Raw genomic sequence first — 25,211 nt, 5'->3', positions numbered from 1 at the left:
TCACAGTCCAGCTGGCCTTGGTGAGCTCCCAATAGATCAGCCCCACTGTCTCAGTGGGAGGGTGCACCCCTCGTGGTCCTGACTTCCTTGCTCATGTTCTCCCTCCTTCTGCTCCTCATTTGGACCTTGGGAGCTCAGTTCAGTGCTCCAGTTTGGGTCTCTGTCTCTATCTCCATCCATCACCAGATGAAGGTTCTATGGTGATATGCAAGATATTTGTCAGTATTGCTATAGGATAGGGTCATTTCAGGTTCCCTATCCTCATCTGCCCAAGGAACTAACTGGGGACATCGCCTTGGGCTCCTGGGAGCCACTCTAGGTTCAATTTTATAATTCATATTATAATTTATTCAGAAAAATTCTTAAAATATAAATCAATTTTGAAAGTTATTAATGAAATTAACATTTTAATTTTATGGGAATTATTTAATACTTTAGTATATTTTAAACAAGCAGGGAGTTTGAGTTATGTTTTTGCAGCTGTGGCCTATATGTAATACACATTTTCACACAAGTTATTGTTATATGTTAGTGCACACATTAGTAAACATCTTATTTAACTTTATTACTTGTTCATGGATCTTGCTATCCTATTAAATGTTTATGAGTATACATTTATTCATAGCCTTATAGAAAAACAATGAGTATCTCTTGCAGTTGAAAAAAACGTATGCTTTCGAGATCCTTATGAGAGTAGCAGAAACTCTCAGTGCTAGCGATTTATGTAATATTTGATTTTCTAATTGAAAAATCAACATAGTTCATTATAAGTTTAGAGAATACCTGTATTTTATTCAAGGAATTAAAGGAAAGTTTGATAATTAGGAAGCAAAAGAAAACATTTTTAAACACTCAGTCATCAGTCAGTTTATCTGATGCTTGGACATATGCTTCAGAGATACTTGGGAACTGGGAACAAGCCTAGCAAACATCTGTCTTGTCTTGATTCAGGGTATATGTTAGACAAGAGTTGTCCGGATACCTTTGCAATTTCCCCCCATGTAACCAGCTGCAGTAAACATAGAAAAGTGAGAGACCGGATCAAGCAAGGGGCACCCAGCCCCAGTTAAACCCCTTTGTGTATAATCTTGACCCTTCCCTCACAGTCTCATCTATGGTTCAGATGTCATGAAAAGTCTTTCCTTTGATGAAAAGGAAACTAGGACATATGCTACTCCAGTCTCAGCTAGTGCTCCCAGGATCTCCATGTGACTTTTCAACCACAACTGCCAGATCTGTCCTCCCTGGTCACACTACAGCTCTCTCCTTGCCCACTCAGCCCTTTCAGAATTCCTTAATTATCTGGGTGACTTTGTTTGTTCTTGATTTTCTTTATCTTCCATAAGATATTTTGTTTCTACAGATTAACTCATGTCTTATTTCTCAGATTAAGTTTTCTCTGATTGGTGATATGCAACGGAAGTCAACATGCTAACAGATTTATTAAATGGTAGTTTAAAAATAGTATGTTAAGTACAAATACTAACCATTTTAATTTTAGTAAAATGTATGGTAAATGTTATATTATAATACAATCAGCCAGAGGGGAAAAATCATATAGCTTTATTTTGGCAGCATCACTACCTGCCTAAACCATAATTTCACTAAATATTTTTAGAAATTCTGGTTGTGAGTTTTTGCAGAGTATATATTAAGGACAAAAATAAAATTTTAGTTTTCAAATGGCATATTTTGAAACTTATCTTGAGAAGTGTGAAGCAGTGAGTTTTAAAAGTAAAAGTCGAAGCTTCGAGGTGAGAAATGCTTTGTATTTTACATAATTAAGTAGAACGAAACATCTGATCTAAATAGGGCAGTTTGGTCTATTTCTATTATTGAAATAACTAAATATTTTAACATAAAAGTACTGCACATAATTTTGGATACATGTTATTAACTATGTGTCTTGCCTTTGTCTTGACTTACATCTGGTATTAGTGGTTTGCAAACAGATTGGAGTTAGAAAGATGATAGAGAGTAGTCAAACCACAAGTAGGAAACTGCTTTAATTTGGCAAGATGTACTTGGTCTGCAGTGTTTGTAAGTATTTGAATTAATCTGAGTTATTCTAAAAAAAAATCACTGTTAGTAAATCAGACAACTTTCAGAAATAAAGTGATATTAACAAGATATGTTCCACTCCTGTCTAGTGCCAGATATCTGGAGGGAACAAAATAAATCACTACTGTAGTTGGTTGTTTCTCTGATTTAAAACTTCAAAGTTTACTCTTCCTTTAAAGCAATATTAATGAAGCTTTATTTTTACAGAGTACCTTCAAGTTTAAGTCTGAGAGTGATATTCATTTGGCAGAACATCACAAGCAGGTTCTGTATGATGGGAAACTTGCAAGTAGTATTGCCTTCTCATACAATGCCAAGGCCACCGATGCTCAGCTTTGCCTAGAATCCTCACCAAAGGAAAATGCATCCATATTTGTGCATTCTCCACATGCATTAATGCTCCAGGTAAGTGGGTGGGGTTTTGTACTCCTGCAGTCAGGTCTGCACTGAGTGTCTTCATTTCCCACAGTAAGCATTGCTCTCCTACAAACGCTACTGCTTTTAATTTTGAATTCTTTTTTTTAAATATTTATTTATTTATTATACAATATTCTTTCTGTGTGTATGCCTGCAAGCCAGAAGAGGGCACCAGACCCCATTACAGATGGTTGTGAGCCACCATGTGGTTGCTGGGAATTGAACTCATGACCTTTGGAAGAACAGGCAATGCTCTTAACCTCTGAGCCGTCTCTCCAGCCATGCTGGTTGTGCTGGCGCACACTGGTAGGATTTGCTGAAGAAGGCAGAGGCAGGAGGATCACGAGTTTGAGGCCATCCTGGGCTAATTTTGAATTCTTAAACCAAGCCTTTTTTTTTTTTTTGACTGGGAAATTTGTTGCATATTGACTTGGATAACTCTATTGTTGTGTGTTTCTTTTTTCTTCAAAATAAAATCTGTTGACTTCCTGAACATGAAGTTCCTCTGTATGAAAAATATCATTTGAAAATGTTTTAACTGCCGACTTGAAAATTATTTGATGTCCTGAAGCCCAATATTTATTTCTTCTACAATAACTTAGTTTAGATAATTTAGTTTTAGGATTAAGCCTTTTCAGTTTATTTCAGCTTTAAAGATGGCTAATAAAAGATGTTTCATTTTTACTATACACATGTATGTCTGACAATAATTAAATGCTTGAGAGCTCTTACAATATCAAAATACACTAACCATATAAAGATACATGGGGTAGGAAATAGTGATGAAAATCATGTCATTAAGGTTTAATAAATTATTTGTCTTTGATGTAGGATGTGAAAGCTATAGTAACACATTCAATTCATAGTGCAATCCATTCAATTGGAGGGATTCAAGTACTTTTCCCACTTTTTGCCCAACTGGACAATCGACAGCTTAATGACAGTCAAGTGGAAACAACTGTCTGGTAAGTTCTCTTTGAATGTACAGTATACTACTGTTTATTCACTTAGTTCATTCATGTAGATTTCATGCTCTATAACATAGTGCAGTATTTGGGTCTTAAGTGCTAGTAATAATGATTTTAGGATTGAGGCAGTCATATATCTGCATAATATAAAAAAACACCAATGCTTAGATTCTGATTATCATAAAAAATCCCTCCCTAGAAAATGAAAGAAATAATTCTATATATAATAAAGTGATTATGATATGCAGTTAAGGAAAAGGCTTATTAGTTAGCTCCAAACTTACCCATAGCAAGTACTCATAATCCTGTCAGATCATATTAAACTACTCAGGTAAGGTATTTTCAATAAGTTATATAGTTTATAACTTAATGACTTATTCATTTTATAATTCTATGCTATGATCCAAAATTAGAACAGTATTAACATAAACTTTCCTTTAAATATAGTTCATCTTTGAGGGATACAAAAAGATGGTGGTTTGTTCATGATCAGGTAAAATGAAATGTCTTTTCAATGAAGTTGAATTCATGTTTACTTCTCATAACTTCCCTTATTTTATTAAAAGTACTTCATATATAAAACTTTGATTTATGTATTTTTAAAAGTTGAGGATAAATTCCAACACTATATAGCCTCTTTGTGCTCTTTTAGTCCAGAATAAAATAGTCTCGTTAGCATGTATATATACAGTAGCTTTTTAATGGGTTGTTGCATTTTGAATTAATGACAAACCAATAAATGGAATTATAGGGAAAGTTTTATATTTATTAAAATATAAGGCATAGATTTCTCAAATTAGCTGAGTTGACTTTGAAGACTTTTGTGTTAGTGTTGATAGTGATGTTTTTCCTTTATTATGAATGTTGTTTTGGGAGAACATACTCATTTATGACATTCAGTGCCTATCTATAGAGCATCCTTTATTTTAATGTAACATTGAGGTTGGAGTTGTGAAAGTCAAAAGCTCTGAGAGGAAAATGAAACCTGAGGTTGTGTCCTTTTGGACTATTACTTTACAGTGAATATTTGCTCATTTTGATCCTGTAGTAGATCAGTTTAGTGAAAACAGACAAACAAAAACAAACCATTTTCTTATGATTCTGAATTTAAATAAAAACACATGTTTTGCTAGTTTTACCTAAGGGGAGTGTGATGCATTATGACCCGTATTTTAAACTAATTGCTGTGATATGCTTTGCAATTTAAACAGTCTTTAGGAGTTACTTAGAATTGATAATTTTTTGACCTGAAAGAGAAATTTCCCCATGAAGGTCTAGAATGAAGTTAGATTAGATTATTACAACTAAAATTACCATGATAATGTATTTCCTTATGGACAGCTAATATAAAATCTTAGTGCTAATAACACATGTAATGGTGATTTGGACCTTCTCACCAATACTTACGTTAGTTTTTTGTGCTTGAGTTCAAAACTCATTATTTAATCAAGGAGGTGAAAGTAACGAATTCAATATTCTGATTTTTTAGTTTGTTTTTATTATCCATCTCAGTTCCCTCTCATAATCACTAATTCTAATTTATTTAACAATGTACATTTTGCACTTAGTTTATAGCTGATAGAACACATGCCATAGGAAAGATATTGCAGTCCTCTTCAATAACAGTGCATGTGCCCATCTAAGACGCTGTGGGATTCCATTGTATGCTGCTTCGCTTTCTTTCCTATTGTTAATTAATTAAGCATATTAAAGTCCTTGATATCTGGGGCATGCTGTTTATAAATATTGTCAGTTGTACAGTCTTTTAATGTTCACTCTTCACAGGGACCAACATATAATACTGAGTGTGTCAGCAAGTGAGCTCTTTATTCATAGAATGCTAAAAGCAGCTTGTTACAGAGGATTTCTTCCTCATTTGACAAATACAGATTTTTAGATATATAAAGGTTTATACAATTTCTTGTTTTAGGCTTATTAATTTATACAGAGGAATAAGACCTCAAGTTTGGGTTATCATTTTAGGTTAGCCAGTATTAACTTGTTTCAAAGGAGTAAGAATCATTTTATAATGTTTTAATTTTCTAATAAAAATTCAGTATATATTTTTAAAACCCTCTTGTGCATTAAATATACAATAAAATTACAATAATTTCTCATTTTCAGTGTCTTTCAAGAGAAATTCAGCTAAGCTGTAATGAATTTTTTCTCTGGTTTCTATGTTTCATTCTGAAACATATTTTTCCATGCACTAAGCAGCGCCTTTTTATAAGACTTTTTACTGTTTTCAATAGCCTCAGTTTTGTTCTGCATAGGGGAATGCAAGATTAAACTCCCTCAATGAGGAGAAGCTTGTTCTTTTGGATTCTGGATGGGTGACTTACTCATGCAGGATGATTTTTCTATCTTTATTTATCCCGATGTTGCATTAGTATGTTATTACTCAATTCTTGAACTTTTGGTCACTTAGTCTAGGATTCAGATCTTGAGCTTAATATTATTAGTGTAATTTACACCACATTATTAGCTGTTTCACACCATAGTTTGTACCACTGTAGCTCTGGAATAATTGGGACTTAGATCTGTGGTGAATAAGTACAACAAACTATGTTGATAGATCCCTGTGCCCTCTGGGTTTGTTATTAGGGTGAGTGAGCTAAGTGATTCTGCAAGGGTATATGCTTTGATTTTGTGTTTTCAATACTGCATACCATTATACTTTATAAGATAATACAGCAAAGGTTCATATTACTTTACTTATGACTTTCTTTCTATAAATAACGTGATGTTATTTACATTAAGTAACTAGTTATGTAGTGAAATAGGACTAGACCTTGAACTTTCAACACAATATAGAAATCAACACTAGATTCAGAAACTTAAACATTCTAAGATGATTTTTCTTCATTTGGCCATTGGATTTGCCTTCTACTGTAGTATTTAATCTCTAGAAGTTATTGTCTCGGATGCCTTAAAGAAAATACATACGTGCACCTCCTTTCTTTCTTTCTTTCTTTCTTTCTTTCTTTCTTTCTTTCTTTCTTTCTCTCTCTCTCTCTCTCTCTCTCTCTCTCTCTCTCTCTCTCTCTCTCTCTCTATTTAGTATTTTCAAGACAGGGTTTCTCCGTAGCTTTTTTGGTTCCTGTCCTGGAACTACTTCTTGTAGACCAGGCTGGCCTCAAATTCACAGAGATCCACCTGCCTCTGCCTCCCAAGATCTGGGATTAAAGGCGTGCACCACCACCGCCCGGCTATGTACCTTCATTATTATGTGAAATTGTAACTGACTTGTGTCTGAATAATGCTGCGCAGAGTCAAATAGCTTGTGGCAATACATGTTAGAGTTGTTCAGGAGTTTGCATTTCGTTAATAAATTAGGCAAGTGTATACAGGAGAAAGTACATGCTCCTTATAATTATTAACATCCCCATGAGCTAAAAAAAAAAAAATCCAAATATTTTTGACCCCATCTTTGGTTCAGACAAAATTAGATATTGTAAAGTAAGAACAAACAGTTCAAAACGTTAGGTGATACACATAAAACAAGCATTCTTTCTTTATTGTGTAACTGTGTAAACGTTTTTTGAACAAATGATCTAAGTTGATTTTTTTCTATGAAGCAAAAGTACATTGGAAGTTCTCAGCAGAAATTGTGTGGAGCAAAGATAAAGATAGAAGATGTTTTGGTCTTAACTCTCCTCTGTACTCTTTGATTTCAGATCATAGGGCTGGTCTTGAGTTGATAGAAGCTGTATATTATCTTCATTGAGTACTTACCCATTTGTTGTGTAGTCACTTCCACTGTCAGTTTACTAAAGACTTTTCAAAGATAAATGACCAAATGTGATTGTTAAGTGCCAGTAATACATTATTTCTGTACAACATAAAAGAAATAAGCTAGTATAATTTGTAAACTATAGCCCCACAAAATATTTTAAATCTTATGTTATGTGACCTGTGTTCTACTGATGATGAGAAAGAATGAAAGTGAGTAGTCATAGGATCGTAGGAGCTTAGTGAGAGTGGCTGTAAAGGTTCTGATCACAAAGGCCTGATTTCAGAGCCACACGTGGAACATTACGAATGCTTCTAGAATCTCATTTTTAAGTGGTATCTTAAACTATGATATTTCATAAGTTAAAAATTGATTTCAATTAATAATTTAAATGAAGTCATGTAGGTCTGTGCTTTTACTTGTAATTATCACTATATGTTTTTACCTAGAATGATGGAATGTAAGACACTACTCACAGAATTTCATAGAACATTTGCATCAGTGATCATGTGTTTCAAAGGTTCTCTAACGAGGTGAAAATTGGAACTTGGTAGTTTAGTAACGTTAAATAATTCCTTTCTTTCTGTCTTAAATCTTTCTGTCTTGACTTGCCAAAGTTATTCCTATAATTAAGTTGACTTTTGTGTCCCCTTAGCAATATCTTAATTAGCTCTTTTGTCATACATAAAACAACAGTATTACCTTGAAGCTTCCTTGTCTAACTACCTTAATCTTATTTTACCTTATTCATTAAAGTGATATAAAATATTTTTTTGATTTTTAATTCAGAAAAAATTATTGCTATACATAGATTTTTAGAATTTAGTATGAACTTTTACACCAACTAGCCAAAATGTAGCAGGTAATTGTCTATGCTAAGCCAAATAAGTAAAACCAATATTTGTATAAGATGGTTTCTCCTTGTGGAGGTTGCTGTTGTTGATATAAAATATAATTGATACTTTTGTTTCAATTTTATTTAAATACTTTATTAGATATTTGCTAAAACAATTCATTTAATTTTACTTCCTTGTTTTTATACGTTTGTCAAAGAACATATTGCTGCATTTAATAGTTGCATTTTCTTGTCTGCCATTGTAAAAAAAAATACTGAATTGTAAGGAAACCATCTTTGAAGTGAAACTTCTTAAGTATAGCACATAGAAATAATAGACGGCAGGTGGCCATGCTTGTTTTATTTATCTAGACAGAAGACTGGATCTTTATTAACCTGTTCTAAAATGTTCCTTAAAGCCCTTCATAGATTTGGGGATCCCATAGATTATTCACTTAATATTGGTTGCTTTTCAATTTTTCTTCAAGAAGATTCACAATCTGAATGTGACTAAGGTCTTAGATTTTTTTAGAGCATCAGTTGTACTTAATCTGAGCAAACTCTTCATCTGTTGATAGGCGTGTCTCTCTACACAGTGCAGTTTTCAGAACAGCAAATATTTCTTTTACTGTTGATTATGTAATGCAGAGAAGACAATTTTAAATAATGCATTTGAAAGATTTGTGTATAAATATATAAAGATTAAAAATACTAGTTATTTCCAAATTCAAATGTGTTACTATTTTTTCTTTGTGGTTCATCTGTCATGTATGTTATTTCAGGTAACATCACTGAGAATCTCTCCCTTCTTGACCTGACAGAAACAGAATGCCTTTGTAGGCTTGCTTTGGTGTTACTTTGTTGGGATATCATTTAGAGGCTTTCATGGGGGTAAAACTTTCCTTTGGCAGAGAGATTAATGTCTTTTTGAACAAGTTACTAGCAAAATGGCTACTTTTAAGTCTCATCTTTTATTACATGGTAACTCAGTCCGAAGGCAAAATCACAATAAGGCAAAGATCGAAGAGAATCTGGAAAGGTTTGGAGATTCTGTCTTCTTTGAAGTCACAGTTGGCTCAGAGTAGTTGCAGATTTGAAATGGATCTTTTGTAACTCTGAGAGCTAGCTTACAACTTGTATAAAATAAAGGGAATTTTAAAAATATTAACTCATAGCAGATTGTAAGTTATTGAGTTAATCTTATTTGTTGGAACATCTTAAACATGCACATCAGTTAAATTATTTCTGCTAAAGTTTGTGCCTGGTTTCACATAAGGAAAGTTTAGAAATTAAATCTAGAAAGATCAGTGGGAACAGAATCAGTAGGTACTGAGTTATAGTTTGATGGGACTGAGGAGTTCTGATGTGCTCTTACATGGTACTGTGACTCTAGCTAAGACAACTAAGAGAAGAAACCATGAATGTCTTTATCATGTGAATGCCTTTGCTATATGTGATGCATAAGGATGTAGCTATCTTTAACTCTCTTAAATATCACACAGTTAGTTATACATAGAGATAGAGCTAACATGTACCTCCATTAATATGTATGTGCAGTTATTCTTTTTACATAAAAAGTATTTGGGAAGAGGAACTATTAATACTTAGGCCAAGGTGTGATCTTTAGTTAATGCCTTCTTGATTCTTGGTCTACAGTGAATATCCTTAACAATTAGAAGAGGAAGAAGCTGTAAGTTATGGAAATTGATTAACATATCATCAGAGTAACATGCCATGAGATTGTTATTTCAATAAAAGTAGCAAAACCTTGTTTTCTTGTTTTTGTAAAATTGTGAATGACTTTGGATCCCTAAAAGGAATCATGGCATTCATCAGGATTAAAGCTAATATCTAGACATTCATGAGAAGCAAGTACATATATGTATGTACTGACAGCTTCAACTCCATGATTTGAGAAGATTTCTCAAATGAAACTTTCAGATGTTTTATTTAAGAACAGAAGACCCTTATAGGAACCACTTGTAACCAGTGTCTCTTACAAACTTTAATCTAGTTACAGAAAGATGACATGGAGAATTTTGAGATGGAATTTTTGTGCTGCCTTTTCTGCTTTAATCAAGTGGTCAGGATTTTGTTTGTTTGCCCACAAGTGGAGTTACTGGTTGATAGGGAGGGAACATTGAATAAGGGTGATATAATCCAGAGAAGAAATAAGTTTATATTGCTTACACATTAAAAGGAATTTTTAGGATTTGTACTTAGGTTGCACTTCATAATTTGTATCTATACCTACTGAGTGAAGTTACAGAAGCAAAATAAAAAAGATTTTGGAATTGTGTAGGGAAACAATAATATTTGAACATTGTTCTCATGAGTCAGCATTCATGTATTTTAAATATTAATAAAATGGTCTAGTTTTCTGTTCTTCACAAGTCCATGTGTATGTTTACTAAGATCTCTGAGTAATATTAATAGCTTTTGTAAAGTATTGTAAGAACTGAGACAATTTTGGTGTTGCTGTAGCTTTCTGAGACAAGCATACTGGAATATATAATGTGAAGATAAAGAAGAATTAAAATAAAGTAAGAAGAGACTAGTGGGACAGAATTGTGAAGTACATAGTAGTATATAGTGTTTAACCCACTCAGGTCTGCTTGTGTTAGGATAGGAAAAGCAGTGTTAAGTGGTTTGTGTTAAGTGATTTTTGGGAAGCTCCTTGCTTGTTCCTTGCTACTCAGCCCTGAAATAACCACACAGAAACTGTGTTAATTAAATCACTACTTGGCCTATTAGCTCTAGCTTCTTATTGGCTAGCTTTTACATATTGATTTAATTTATCTCCATTAATCTGTGTATTGCCATGAGACTGTAGCTTACTGGGTAAAGTTCCTGCTTCTGTCTCCAGCAGGGCTACATGGCTTCTCCTGACTCTGCCTCCTTTCTCCCAACATTCAGTTTAGTTTTCCCTGCCTAGCTCTCCTTTACCCTATCACAAGCCCAAAACAGCTTCTTTATTAACCAGTGGTATTCACAGCATACAGAGGGAAATCCCACATCATCAAATTATACATGAAATTTGGTGGCTTTCTTTAAGAAAGATATATTGTTAACATGGACAGATACAGTTCACTCAGGGATTTAATTTTAAGTATCACTCTCATATTGCAGAGGAGCTAGTATTCATTTTTAGAAGAAAGAGATTAAAGAATTACACATGAGTTCTTTATCTTTGTATCCTGCTAGAGACTTCTGCTCTCGTTTGTTGATTTAGACACATGACTAAATCATAATGGAGCTAGGAATTGAAGTCTGTCTATATATAGTGAAGGAAGCTAAGATGGGAATTAATAATAATCAACGGTATCTCTGTCATACTGATTTCTTATCTGGTTAATTTTGTGAATTGCCATAGTTCTTGATCACAGTTACAGCTCAGTTTTATGAAAGGATTTGAAGACAGTTGACACTGTGACACTATATAAATTTGATTAACTGGTGTACTGTTTATCACTGGTCTTTCCTATTAGCATGCAAAAACTACAAGATAGTGAACTACATTCAGTCTTAGTGTGAGGATTAAGTTAAATTAGTAAGTTTTAAAATTTTCTGTAGTCAGCATATTCCATCTGTTTCTTTCTCTCAGTATGAGAAAAAATTCTTATATGGCAAAATTCATTGATTATCTATTTGAAAGCCCTCAAAAGTACACAGTGGAGTGAGTAAACTATAACAGCCAAACCTGATGGAGGGGCATCTTTCCCTTTGATGAGTGAGACAAATCACCTCTGGGTTTTTTTCTTATTAATTTTTATTTTTTATTTTCTTAGTTTTTCTACTTGTAGCTCTGGATATGGGAAGAGTTAGAGAAAAATATAAAAGAGCCGAAACAAAAATGTCAGTTTTTTTGATAAGAGAAGTAAAAGTGTCAGTGAGCAAGTAGAAAGCGGAGAATTCCTTACTGTGAGCCTACAATTTTCATGAAATTGACAAGTGAAAGTCCAAGTTTAGTAGTTTTACACTCTTTAGCATATGTAAGTTAAAATATTCTGAAATGATATTAAACTATTTTTCTCTGTATCTAACAATGTGCCATACAACACCTAATTAAAACAATACATTCAAGAGTGGTTTCAGAGGCTAAAGAGATAGCTTAGTGTTAAGGAAGACATACTGCTCTTGCAGAGAACCTGAGAACCTATGATTGGTTCCTGCATAAAGTGGTTAACATCAATGTGTAACTCCAATGAAGGGAACTAGTGCCTCTGTTCCCTATGTACCTGCACAACCATGCTTATACACATACTAAGAAAGGTAGGCAGGCAGATACGGAGTCAGGCATGCACACACAGATTTTTAAAAGAATATTTAAAAAATTTAAATATTTAAGCATAAATTACATAAGACATATAGGATTTTTGTCCTGAAAACTGCAAATTAAATAAAATAAATTTAATATTTAAGTAAGTGGAAAGTTATGGAAGTTTCCTGGGTAGGGACGCTAAATATATTAAAAACATCCTTAAGTTGTTATACAGATTTACTAGAACACCAGCCATTGGTGAAAAAGATGACTCTAAGACTTATGTGGGAGTGCTTAAACTACATTTGCAACACAGTGAGAATGAGGGAGTTTTAATTAGCTGACTTTGGGACTTGCTGTAAAGCTACAATGAGGAGCACAATTAAACACTTGGAGTTTTTTGTTTTGTTTTGTTTTTGATAAAGGTGCAAGCACACTTTTAAATAATGGCAGGAAAATAGTCATATGCCCAAATCATCAATCAAAGATAATGTATCTCAAGTAAAATTTACTTTTTAAAAAAAAAAAAAGTCAAAATAAAAAACCTGAAACTGCTAAAGAGGAAATCTTTGTAACAGGCTAGACAAAGTCTTCTTTAGATATGACACCAAAGCTAATTCATGAAAGAAAATATTCACACGGTATCATCAAAATCAATATTTCTGCTCTGGATAAAATGCGGTAAAATACCTTTAGTGGTAATGCTCACTCCTCCACCCTCCCTCCTTTAATTTAACTCTTCTTTTATTCCTCAGGCCCGTTTGAGACCACTTGCATTCTCTCTCCCATCCCTTGAGAGCCCCTTTTCCCCTATCTTACTGGTTTTCTGACTTCTACCGGTTTTCCAGTTTAAACATATATTTCAAAACCAGTCTCTGCACATGGGAAAGAACTACAGCATTTGTCTTTGCAAATCTGGGTTACCTTACTCAGCATCATGTTTTTTAGATCACTCCATTTACCTGCAAATATAGTAATTTTATTTTCCTTAAACAGCTGAATAATAGACCCTTGTGTAAATGAACCACACTTTCAATCCGTTCATTAGTTGATGGACATGTATACTATTTCCATTTCCTAGCGATTGTTGAACGTAGGTGAACTAGCATCTCTAGTTTTATTGAGTATATGCCCAAGGTGGTTGTTTTAGTCCGTGTTTTATTGCTGTGAAGAGACATTACGACCGCTACAATTCTTAGAAAGCATTTTATTGGATCTTGTTTACAGTTTAAGAGATTTAGTCCATTATCATCGTGATAGCAAGCTTGGCAGCATGCAAGCAGATCTGGTGCTGGAGAAGTAGCTGAGAGTTCTACATCCTGATCTGCAGGCAGCAGAACGAAAATGACACTGTGCCTGTCTTGAGCATTTAAAAGCTACCCTCAGTGACAAACTTCATCCAACAAGGCTACACCTTTTAATCCCTTTTATCTCCCACTAAACATTCAAATATATGAACATATGGGGATTATTCTTATTCAAACAACCACATTGGTGTTGATGATAACAATATTGTAGATCTGGTACTAGCTTTTTAAGGAATCTCCTAGCCCGTTTCTATAGTGACAGTACCAATTTGAAAAAGCTCAACTTTTTAAAGCTTCCTAAAATGTGTGCATATATTTTTGAAAGTTTAAATGGAATTACCCTATAATGAGGGAGCAGTGCCTTTCTCAGACACCATAACTGTCTAATAAAAACCATGGTATGAAAAATGGGATACCTTTGTTGGAGGTGTTTTTTACCCCCAAGAGACTACCCATGCTTCAATAGATGGTTCCACACTAATGCACATACTGGTAGCACTAAGTAGACTTGCTGGATTTAAGAAAAAGAACACATGAAATTTTGGGTGAAGTGTAGGAGGGGAAGAACTTGATCAATGTATTGAATTCTCAGACAATAAAAAAAGTAGCTCAAGAAGGTTTTCAACAGAATTAGCTGTTGGGAGCTATCACTATTAGATAGCCATTGTACACCTAGAAGACTGGCTAAATAAACCAAAACCAAAAAAAAAAATAATAATAATAAAAAAACTTGCTGCTAGCACTGGCAGCAATGTGCCACACACAGCAGAAACCCAGTATTAGTGGTATTGCCAAATGGTACAGCATGTTTGGAATATAGTTTGGCAGTTAATTATAAAGCCAGCCATATGCATACATATTTTATTCTCCTACTCTTTGGTATTATTTATGAGAGAAGAATGGAAACTGCTCACTCACACATTCCTATTTATTTTTATAGTAGCCTTATTCATTCATACTGCCATGCTATAAGCCTAGTGCTCTCTTGAGATGAATGGATGTCCAAAGTTATTCATCAGTTTCTACCATGAAATATTTAACAATTAAAAAATAATCTGAAATATGTATTTGCCAGGTTGAATCTCAAATTTGGATAATATATGGAAGTCTACAGGGGATCCTTGGAAGATCACGTATTTACTCCACTTACATGGTTTTCTTAAGAAGTCAGAGCTGTAGTGACAGAGAAGCATTCTTGCTACATTACAGGTGTTGAGGTGGTGTGAGTCCAAAGCAGAAGGGTGAGCACAAGGACATTTTAATTTGTGGGTGCCCCGTGGAGGCCAGAAGAGAGCACCAGATCCCCTGGAATTGGAGATACAAATAAGCCACCATATAGGTGCTGGGAACCAAACCATGGTCCTCTGCAAGAGCAGCCAGTGCTCTTCACTGATGCGCCATCTCTCCAGGCAATGTATACATTTAACATTTTTGTTTCTTTCATTGGTACATCTCAATAGTAAAATTTTAGACTTTGAAGTTTTTTTTTGTATCTGTCGGATATAGGATATTGAAATATAAAGTTACAACCTATAACAGGAAGATATAAATGCTTAGAGACTTGAGTTGTAAAATGCCTCTGCAAATCTCTTTTAAGTATTTTCATATTTAAATTATCTGAAAGAAAACACTGAAATTAACAAGAGATTACATAGTAAAAAAAAATACCCAAAAGATACCCCATGCTTTCTGTCTGTCCTTTCTTTTACCAGTGCTGCATTTGCTGTATCCTTTAAGCAGTTTCCTTTGGTGTGAAGCTTTTGTGCATACCGAGTAAGGTGGGATTGCCCACGATAGTGTTTCCTTGCATAACTTTGAAGTGATGTTTTTAGGAACGCCATGTTCAAAAACTGCTAACTGGACTTGCAGTTAGAAACTTGGATTGGGCCTTTCTCATTTTGAACTGTGAAGGAGGTTAACTCTTCTGAAATTTTAATTTTTAATTTTTTTTAAAAAACCCTTTTAAAGTACTGGGATCAGATCTATTGCCTTACATATGCTAGGCAAGCATTTCTCCATATGCCTGGACCACTTTCCCTACCCTGTTTTAAGTTTGTGCCAAGGTCTCACAGAGTTTCTTAGATCAGCCTTGAACTTTCTTTGCATCCCACACAGATTGATCCTCTTTGCTTGGGAGTCACAAAATAGCACATAATCTGTGGTGCAGTAGGTATTTTATATGATTTTAATAATCTTTGAAAGATATTAGTGGATTTTAACATTAGGCTGCTTAAAGAGATGAAAACTGAAATTTTCAAAAGATTTTAAGGATATCTTAAATCTTATTTGGGCTTAATCTACTTTTAAATCTAATTTGACACTAATTTTGCTATAGATTTTTTAAGATATCAAATATATCATTTTAAAAGTGGAGAAAGAGGTATTGGGTCTCAGCAAAATTTTTTTAGTTTTGCATAGTTTCATTACAATTCTATTTAATAAAAAGATGTTTATTTTGAAAGCCAACTGAGATATAGCTTGTTTGTTTTAATATAAAAGTCAAATATTCAGATTTTATTTTTATATGATAAGGCTTTAGAAATGTTCATAGATTATCTATTCATCCTTTCTCACTTCATTTACAAAGGAGGCATATCTTTGCAATGTCATGTGTATCTGAATATCAGAAGTACCCAAAGATATTAAAACTTCTTGATTCCATCAATGAATAGTATACATTAGTTATTTTGAAACACTAAGTGGAAAAAAACACTGAAAATAAGTCAATCTTGCATTCACATACATTTTAATAGAATGAAAATATAGTGTATGTATTTTCATTTAAAATTATTATATATACTCCAACTAAATATTCTCCTATGTTGTTCACAACTGTTGAATTATTCTCTACTGAGATGGTTAGCAGGCTTTGGCAACAATTATCCTGACTTGTTGTTGGTATCATGCTACCTCTTCCAACCCTTGACATTTAGCTATCATAGGTAATGATGTGAATATTATTTAATAACTTAATCAAGGCTTATTAAGAACTGGAATATATAATTAAGTTTTCAGGAGAAAAAGCTCCAGTAAATTATTAGTGTTATTGTTCTTCAAAGGAGCAGGATTTCAAATCCCCATCCATTCCTAAAGTAGGTTTGTTACTTACAAAAAATACATTATAATACTTTTAACTGAAAAGGCTAGCAGTTTTATATCACTGTGTAAAAATTAATACCCCCTAGTCTACCAAGGAATACTCTAACTGTCTCTGACTGGCTGAAGCTGTACTTTGCACAGCATGTTTTATGTTGTCTTAGTTTTGGCTGACAGAGCTGCTTGCCTATTGGCTTAGGGTATATGTTTAGACCATCTACACATGAACTGATGTTCTAGACAGGAAGTGGAATGCAGGAGATATAGGAATGGGCTGAAGTATCCTTTATATTTGCCTTTGTATCTAGGGGAGTTGAAAATAGGCAAGAATGGAGAGAAATTTTGTATGGCAGTACACAGAATTTTGCAAGTTTATTGTGAGCCCTGCAGCAAACCGATGCATTTTAGTTACTGGTAAGTTTGTTAAATTATGTTTGAAATTGTACATCTTCGAAGATGGCCATCTATTTACTATTAAGTCCATCATGTCAAAAATACCTTACTTTAAAATTTTTTTAAAAAGATGTGGAACTATTATTGCATTTGTTCTTAGGTATAAATTAAAAGTACTTCAGTTAGTAAATGCATTTGAGTTTTCTATTGTCACGGGTCATACCAAAGTGGAATCAGTGTTTTATGGACAGCATGATCTTGTGTTTAGATTTTGGAACTATAACAAGTGTATTTTCTGCTTCTGCACTGGAGTGCCACTGTTTTTATAGGTCTGAGTTCATGCATTTCATGACTGCAGATGGATAGCTTTGTGACATAAAAGGCTTATAAAAGTTCACAGCATCTTTGTAATTTTATGTGCATATGTGTGTGACTTTCTCAAAGAATCTTTCCTTAATGTATTATAGGGACCATTGTGAGGCAGACTTGAGTCTTCCCTTTTGACAGTTCTGATGCTTAGGAACCCACTTCCCTAACTCATGTGTCTGTGAAATTCAATGAATAGGTTTGAAAATTGTGTATTTAGATCATTCACCTGGTCTTGGTTTAGCTTTGGTATATGGTACTTATCTAAAAAAATGTCCATTTCTTTTGCATTTGGACTGTCTATGCAGTAGCTTTCTTTATTTTCCAACATTTAAACAGAAGTGTTATATGTAATAGAAGACTTAAGCAGTTATTTGTGAGTGGACTTGACTAGTGACCCAATTCATTTCAAATCAACTAGATTGCTTAATAGCTTCTTTGCAGAATCCCAAGGGAGTCCTTTCTAGTGTGTTTTTCTTATAAATACGTACCTTTAGCTCAAGGACAACGTAAAAAGACTATCACTGGTTGGTAATACTAACTTTCATTTTTGTGTGTGTGTGGTTTAAGGATGTAGAACTAGCTAATGTGATTGAGTTTTTATTTACTGTGATGAAGTACTTTATTTCTGGGTAGTATGTTTTTCAGAATATCAAGTAGTTTAATCATCAGTTTTATAATAATGGTAATGATCATTTTGTTGTTACTCATAGTTATGAGATTTTTTTATTCTAACCAATAAATAAATAAATGTAAATAATTCAAATTACTGGAGAAGTGTGTTGTCAATACTATTGAAACCAGGAGAGCTAAAGTAAGTCAAAACCCAGTTAATTAGATTTCTTTAATAATCTTTCCTCTTTATCAAATTTTCTTAAATATTTTTTAAGAATGAGTACTGCTGTGTTTCTTTATAAATAGGCAACATAAGGCATATTATAAAACGTTTCAGATAGATGTCAGTTCAGTTCCTGATAAGGTCTAGTATATGGCAATTTCTTATAACTTATAACTGCATTAAACACACATAATGAAAGGTGTATATTTTCATTCATGTTTTATGCTGGTTGAAAATATATCTCTAACTTAGGAAGAAATACATTATCAAAGCTTAATTCATTGCAATCACTTTTCTTTTGTTTCCTCATTTATTCATTCAGTGTATATACCAAGTGCTTTCATTGTCTGGTACCTACCATTATCTGATTTTATATGTTTGTGAGTATTGTGTAATTAATTAATTGTAGCAGTTTCTCATTTCTATAATATATGGGTCTTTACTTTGCTCTCATGAATTTTTCTGAGGGCATGCGTGGACGTCAGTGGTGTTTGAAATTTCTCTGGCTGACCTTTATATATGAAGCAAGTGCTTGCTTATAAACAGTAGTTCTAAAATAAGTTAGTTTAACAACAAGCATCTTCTTCACAAACAATTTCCTGTGCATATTAAAAGTTTATAGCCTGTTTTTAAATACAATATTATGATAGGGTATATATTGTAGAATAGTGATATGTTTCTTTTGCCAGGTTCACTTAAAGTAGGAATTTGTTTTTAATATATGTATAGATGCTTTTATGTTTAACTGAGATATAAATTATATAGTTATTTTTTAGTTTATTGTTATTCATTTGAAGGATAAAACTAATCGCATCTTCTCTTGCTTGTGGGAAGCAAATTTTCTCCCACTACATATTTGTGTATTAAAAGCCCTATAATATTTTTTAACAAAATAGAAATTAATTTGAATGTTTCTTATTCTTTGGCATAACAAATGGAGCACTTTGTTTATAATAAATATTTAATGGCTACAAAATGAAATTATCTGTACTTTACACACAGTGCTACTCTTTTGGCATTCCTCGTTGAACTACTTAAAAGTTCAGTAGCCATGCAAGAACAGATGCTGGGTGGAAAAGGCTTTTTAGTCATCGGCTACTTACTTGAAAAGGTAAGTGATACATATGTGTTGATGGCTTTTGTATGTAGCTTCTGCCACTGGAACAGTTGACAATCTCCAATCATATTTCCTTAGTTACCTTTGATCTTTCAGTGGTAATACTGTGTGATAATTAAGAACATTTTATATTATGCTTTGAAGTAAGCATTGACATCAAATTAAGAAATTGTAAATGAAAGTAGAAACTGGAGACAAATTCTCTCCCAAGCCTAGGGAAACTGAGGCAGGAGCATAATAAGTTCAAGATTAGTTTGGGATTTTCCTCATCCTAGTGCTACAAAGAATGACCACAAGTTACAACTTTCAGTGACCAATAGTTATGAGGGGAAAAGGCAAGTTTTGAAGTGTGAGCATGTGCTAAGATTCTAGTATATTAGGTAAATTCAATGCATTCTTGACTTATACTGCTTTGTCTACAGTGGGTTTACTGGAATATAACAACATTCTTGAGTACAAGTACTCGTATCCAGCTAATCCGTTTATTTGAAAAGATAGTTTTCTGCTATGCTACAAAACAGTAAAACAGGGACCTTATGAGTAAGATTTTCTTATCTGTTTTTTTAGGCACTACACAACTTTTGTATTGTCTCTTGGTACATTTTAGTAGCTGATAATGCAGTCCTTATTACTCTTTAAGATTGCCTAACTCCTTTGTCTTTGTAGTTTCACATATATCAACTTATCATTTCTCACAAAACAAGCAGTTTTATTTTGTTATAGTGATCTTCTTATTAAACCCTTCACCTTTTTATTTCATCTTTTTAATTCTTTACGATGCCTTCTTTTATGTGTGTAGAAAATTACCTGTTTTTTTGATGGATTTATTCCTATCAAACATGTTATTTCATGTCGTAATCATGTGTTTAGTTTTTGACTTGTCATGAATATAGAAATATAATTATTGATTAGTCCAAACTTGTATTGCTATTGCTACTCCTTCATTTATTATAGACCTTTGTAGATGCTTTAAAATTTTGTTTGTAAAAGTAATATCGAAAACTGATGACTTAATTTCTTTTCTGATAACTGTCTCTGTTTTTCTTGTTGCTTTATTGTACTATCTGAGACTTCTGCTGCAGGGTTGACTAGAAGTTGAATAATAGACAACTCTTATTACTGATCTCATGGACAGTGCATTTAATAATTATAATTATTAATAATAAAATATAATTATAATTATATAGGCTTTTCAAAACCCAATTGAATTCAAAACCCAATTTAGTTTTAAATTTTTGTTTGTCATAATCATTTTGATCTTTTAGATTTTTTTTCTGTTTGATCTTAGGAAATTCTAATTTGTTTCTTACTTTGTTAACCATAGTCATTAGTCTCCAAGTAGAAAACTTCCATTTACTTGTAAATATGTTGTTGTTTTAGTAAGATAATCACCATACTTGCATTCATATTGCTGAAAGCTTTTCTTCTCGGACCTTGTTTTGATGCTTGCTTATTTAGATTTTCTTCACCTTGATAACAGCTACAACATTCCATTCCAGCAATGCCTTATTTCAGTTTTGTGTCAGTTTCTCTATTTCCTGTTCTTGCATTCTTTTATTCCTACCTTTACTCTTAAGTCTGTGTTCACCTGCTGGTCTTCTTCTTGAAAACCTTTTCTTCTGGAAGTCATTCAATTAAGATCATCCATTTGGTTTCTTTAATTTTAGATACTTATTATTCTCATGTCTCTTCCATTCAAGTTCCACTATGATGTCCACTCTTCTGCACAGATTTCATTAGCCAAAATATTGAGTCTGCTTTTTCTCTCATGTGTTCTATTGTCCTTTTTTTTTATCTTATTTAATGCTGTTATCATTTAGCTAAACCTAATACTTTAATCCATTTTGACTATGGTTTTTCCCACACTAAACCCAAACACTCAATAATTATTTTAGCCATCAGAATGTATCCAATATCAGGGACTAGAGACATATCTTATTGGTTAAGAACACTTAGTTCTTTTGCAGAAGCTTCAGGTTAAGTTCTTAGTACCTAGATGTTGGTCTGTAATCACCCATAATTCCAGTTCTAGGGGACCCAAAAGCCCCCTTCTGACTTATTGATCACTGGGCATGCATGTGGTATACATATATACATGTAGACAAACCAGTCACACAAAATGCAATAAATACATCTTTAAAATTTAAAATTAAGAGTATTGCTATTTCCTACTCCTTACTCTCCCTACCATGAATGGATACCGTTTTAGTCCCAGCATTATCCTCTTTCTACATTAGTTACTTTTCTGGTTTTATATCTGTTGCTATGATAAAATAGTGAACAAAAGAAAGTTAAGGAAGAAAGGGGCTTATTTTCACTTTAGGGTTCCTGCCTACCATTGAGTTAGTGAGGGCAGGAACTCAGGCAGGAAATTGAAGCAGAAACCATGACAAAAAGAATACATGCCAGGTTGGCTAGGTGGATGGCTTAGACTCATGCTTGCCTAGCCTTCTTTATAGCCCAGGACTACCTGCCCAGGTAATGGTGCCACTCACAGTGAGCTGGGACCTCCTATATCAATTAAAAGTCACTATAATCCCCCCATGGGCATGTCCACAGGGAAGAATCATATGGGCAGGCATCAATTGAGACTACTTTCCTATGACTCTAGGCTGTTTCAGGGTGATGGCTAAAACTGACCAGGATATTTACATAGTCTGTCTGACATTACTTCTTTAAATGATCTTACTTCTTATTTGACTCAATTGTTAATCTCATACCTCTGACATATTTTACCCTTCTCCTTGACTTCACTGTATCATCCCTCTTTGCCTTTCTCCTAGCAGTAAGTGTGTGCATGCCCATGCTGGCCTTTTGCTTCACTCTTCTGTTACTTTTCTTCTGCATGTATCTGAATCCTTTGCATCTTTGTAGGGCTTACCTGTAGTGACTACTTATAGTTCGATGCTTTTTTGTGACCTTTCTAACGCCTGTTATAATAGTGCTCCCAGCTTTTATAATAGTGTTCCCAGCTAGGAGAATGGACAATACTTCACATCCAAATGGTAACAATAGCTTATCAGTCTTCATCTTGGCAAGAAGTTGACAGAACATCCAACTTGAGTTATTAACAAAAATTTAATATCTGGCTATTTAAGAAGTAAGTTGCAAGCTCTATTTAGGGAATTTGGCTAGGTCTGTACAATGGCAAGAATTATTATTTAGTATAACTCAGAAGAGTGTTGTATTTGAGTGGATTTATGTCTTCAATAAAGTAATAGTATATTGATTTGTACAACTATGTCCCCACTTCATTTGCTTTCTGTCCATCAATAACCTGCTGATGGATCAAACTAGTTAAACTTTTAGCTGGAAACCAACAGGCAAGAAAATTTCTCAAACACAGTGAAAAGAAAAGTTACAGAGCCATCTAAATAGTTAATTAAGTGTTAGGCTTGATTATGTAAGTCTTAAATGGTATCAGACACCAGGTTTGTCTATGTCTCTTATGCTGTCTCCAGGATTGCCTTATACTGCAGCTGTTTTTGCTCTATACCATCACATCTAGCTAGAAAGATAAGTTTTCTATTTTGCATCCATACACGGTTCCTTTCTTGTAGTAGATCTGTCAGCCTAGGTCTTGCCCTCCTTTACATCTATAAATGTTTTAATGAAAATGCTAGAGTTTGATGTTGAATCTATAAAATAAATTGTCACCTGTCCCCCAACATTAGATAAATGTGATTTAGTTAGGTTGGTGGACCTCACCCTTGATATCTTAGGAATTGAACCTTGGTACAAAGGTTCAATTATTTATGATACATGTTTACCAATTAGAATAATTCCCACAGTTATGTAACATATAACAATGCATGTTTTTATGTATTGAATGGTTTTTGCAATAAATAAAAATTTCTGCTAAGCCATTACATCCTGTTAGATAAATACTGTTTTATTCAGCATAAGTTGCTCCTTAAAGAATTCAGTGATATATTTGCTGTTTAGTTACTTCAGAGTGGATACTGCAGTTGTTTCTTCTATATATCATATTCTATTTCCAAATATATTTACCTATATACTTAATGTGTTACATAGCCTTCCCCTCTCCTTCCTTTCTATTTCCTCCCTTTCTTTTTTTAAAGATTTATTTATTTAGTATATGGATGATTTACCTGCATATGTATCTTTGTACCAGTTGTGTGCCTGGTACCTACAATGGCAAGAAGAGATCCTCTGGAACTGGAGTTACAAACAATTTTGATTACCATGTAGGAGTTGGGAAATGAACCTGGGTTTCTGGATGCACAATCAGTAAGCCTCCTCCCCAGGCGCCTTCCTTTCTTTTCTTTTGAAACAACTCTCTAGACAGGCTATTCCAGAACCCATCATCATCCTCCCTTAGCCTTCAGCTGATATTACATATATGCATAGCACTGGCCTCATATAGTTCATAAGTATGTGTTCGTGAGTATATTGGCCGTTCATGTCCAGAAAACACTGTTTCACAGCTGTTTTCCCTGACCTTGTGTAAGAAGGATTGGGATGTGATATGGTGATGGTGGTGACAAGGATTGAAATACATTGAGAAATGCATGAACAATAAATAAATTAAAATAGTCTTATGTTATGTGACTCAAAACCAAAAGTTTATATTTCTATGACATTCACATTGTGATGCTTCTGCCTAAGATATATTCCTATTAATTTCCAAGTATAAATCTCTTTAGTATATGGGTTTTCCCAAATGTCTTACACATGCAAGCAGAACACTCTACCACTGAGTTACATATCACTATCACTGCACTTTTTTAAAAGATTATTTTGCTTGTTAAAATGAAAACATTGCAAAACAGAAAAAAATGTAAAGCTGTCAATTGAAGTTTAAGTTTCTTTTTTTAAATATTTATTTATTTTATTTATTTATTATGTATACAATATTCTGTTTTTGTAAGTATGCCTGCAGTCCAGAAGAGGGCACCAGACCTCATTACGGATGGTTGTGAGCCACCATGTGGTTGCTGGGAATTGAACTCATGACCTTTGGAAGAGCAGGCAATGCTTTTAACCTCTGAGCCATCTCTTCAGCCCTTTAGGTTTCTTTCTATCTTTTCTAATCTCCCAGTTTATCTTTTCTGCTCTTGCTTGCAATTTTAAATCTAATATGAATATTGTTAATAAACATTTACTGAGCAGTTAGAGAAGGGACTAGAAGATAAAAGGAAAGAAAGTTGCCCAGATAACTTAGAGGATCAGAAACATAATGAGTGCGTTCCATCCACAGTGAAAGTGAATGCTGTTGCAGAGAAGGTTCATTGTACACATGGAAAACATCTAGTAGCCAACAAAACTCAGTTTTGAAATTGTTTTGTAAAGATCATGTGTGTATCTTTAGTTTTAACTGTTTTCCAGTAGTATTAATGAGCATAAAAAGACAAGCATCTCTGTGTAAAGGCTCAATGTGATACTCTTGAGGATGCCTTTCATGGCAAGTTCAAAACCTAATCTGTAAACTATAGATTATGATCAGATGAATATGATCGTAATGCTTGTTGGCGTTGGCAACCTTTCAGCATTTGAGTGTATACTGAGTTTTTCTGAAGAGCAATATGCCACATTTTTGTCTGAAATTATATTATAGTGTAGCATTGACCAAATAAACTATAACTCAAGAATCATTAAATCTATACTCAAGAATTGGTATATCTAAAACATTTTTATAGTACTGGATTAGTTTAAAAGTCAGGACACCTTTTAAAACATTATTTCCATCATACACTTTCAAAATTTATGCTATACCCTTATGGGATGTCTCTCTTTAGACGGGCTGTATTTATTTATTTATTTATTTATTTATTTATGATTTCTGTCTCTTCCCCACC

The 25,211-nt window shown here is 33.5% G+C and overlaps 1 protein-coding gene across 4 annotated transcripts in view; it reads left to right on the top strand.

The window, feature by feature from the left end:
• Window positions 1-25,211, top strand: part of Nbea (neurobeachin) — a 467,863-nt gene that overhangs the window by 75,015 nt on the left and 367,637 nt on the right. For 3 of the 4 annotated variants that reach the window (XM_050120186.1, XM_050120187.1, XM_050120185.1), the window contains exons 9-11: window positions 2,269-2,466; window positions 3,310-3,443; window positions 19,278-19,386. In XM_050120186.1, the coding sequence (XP_049976143.1) occupies window positions 2,269-2,466; window positions 3,310-3,443; window positions 19,278-19,386 (441 nt within the window). Of the gene's footprint in view, window positions 1-2,268; window positions 2,467-3,309; window positions 3,444-16,986; window positions 17,093-19,277; window positions 19,387-25,211 lie in introns of those variants that run through there. The other variant, XM_050120188.1, reaches the window with a different exon arrangement.

This window comes from Alexandromys fortis, unplaced genomic scaffold (genome assembly GCF_014885135.2).
Source record: "Alexandromys fortis isolate MF-2015 unplaced genomic scaffold, M_Fortis_MF-2015_v1.1 scaffold_172, whole genome shotgun sequence".
NCBI classification, from domain to species: Eukaryota; Metazoa; Chordata; class Mammalia; order Rodentia; family Cricetidae; genus Alexandromys; species Alexandromys fortis.
The sequence above is the reverse complement of the archived record's forward strand: the minus strand, read 5'-3'. Positions and strand labels throughout refer to the sequence as shown.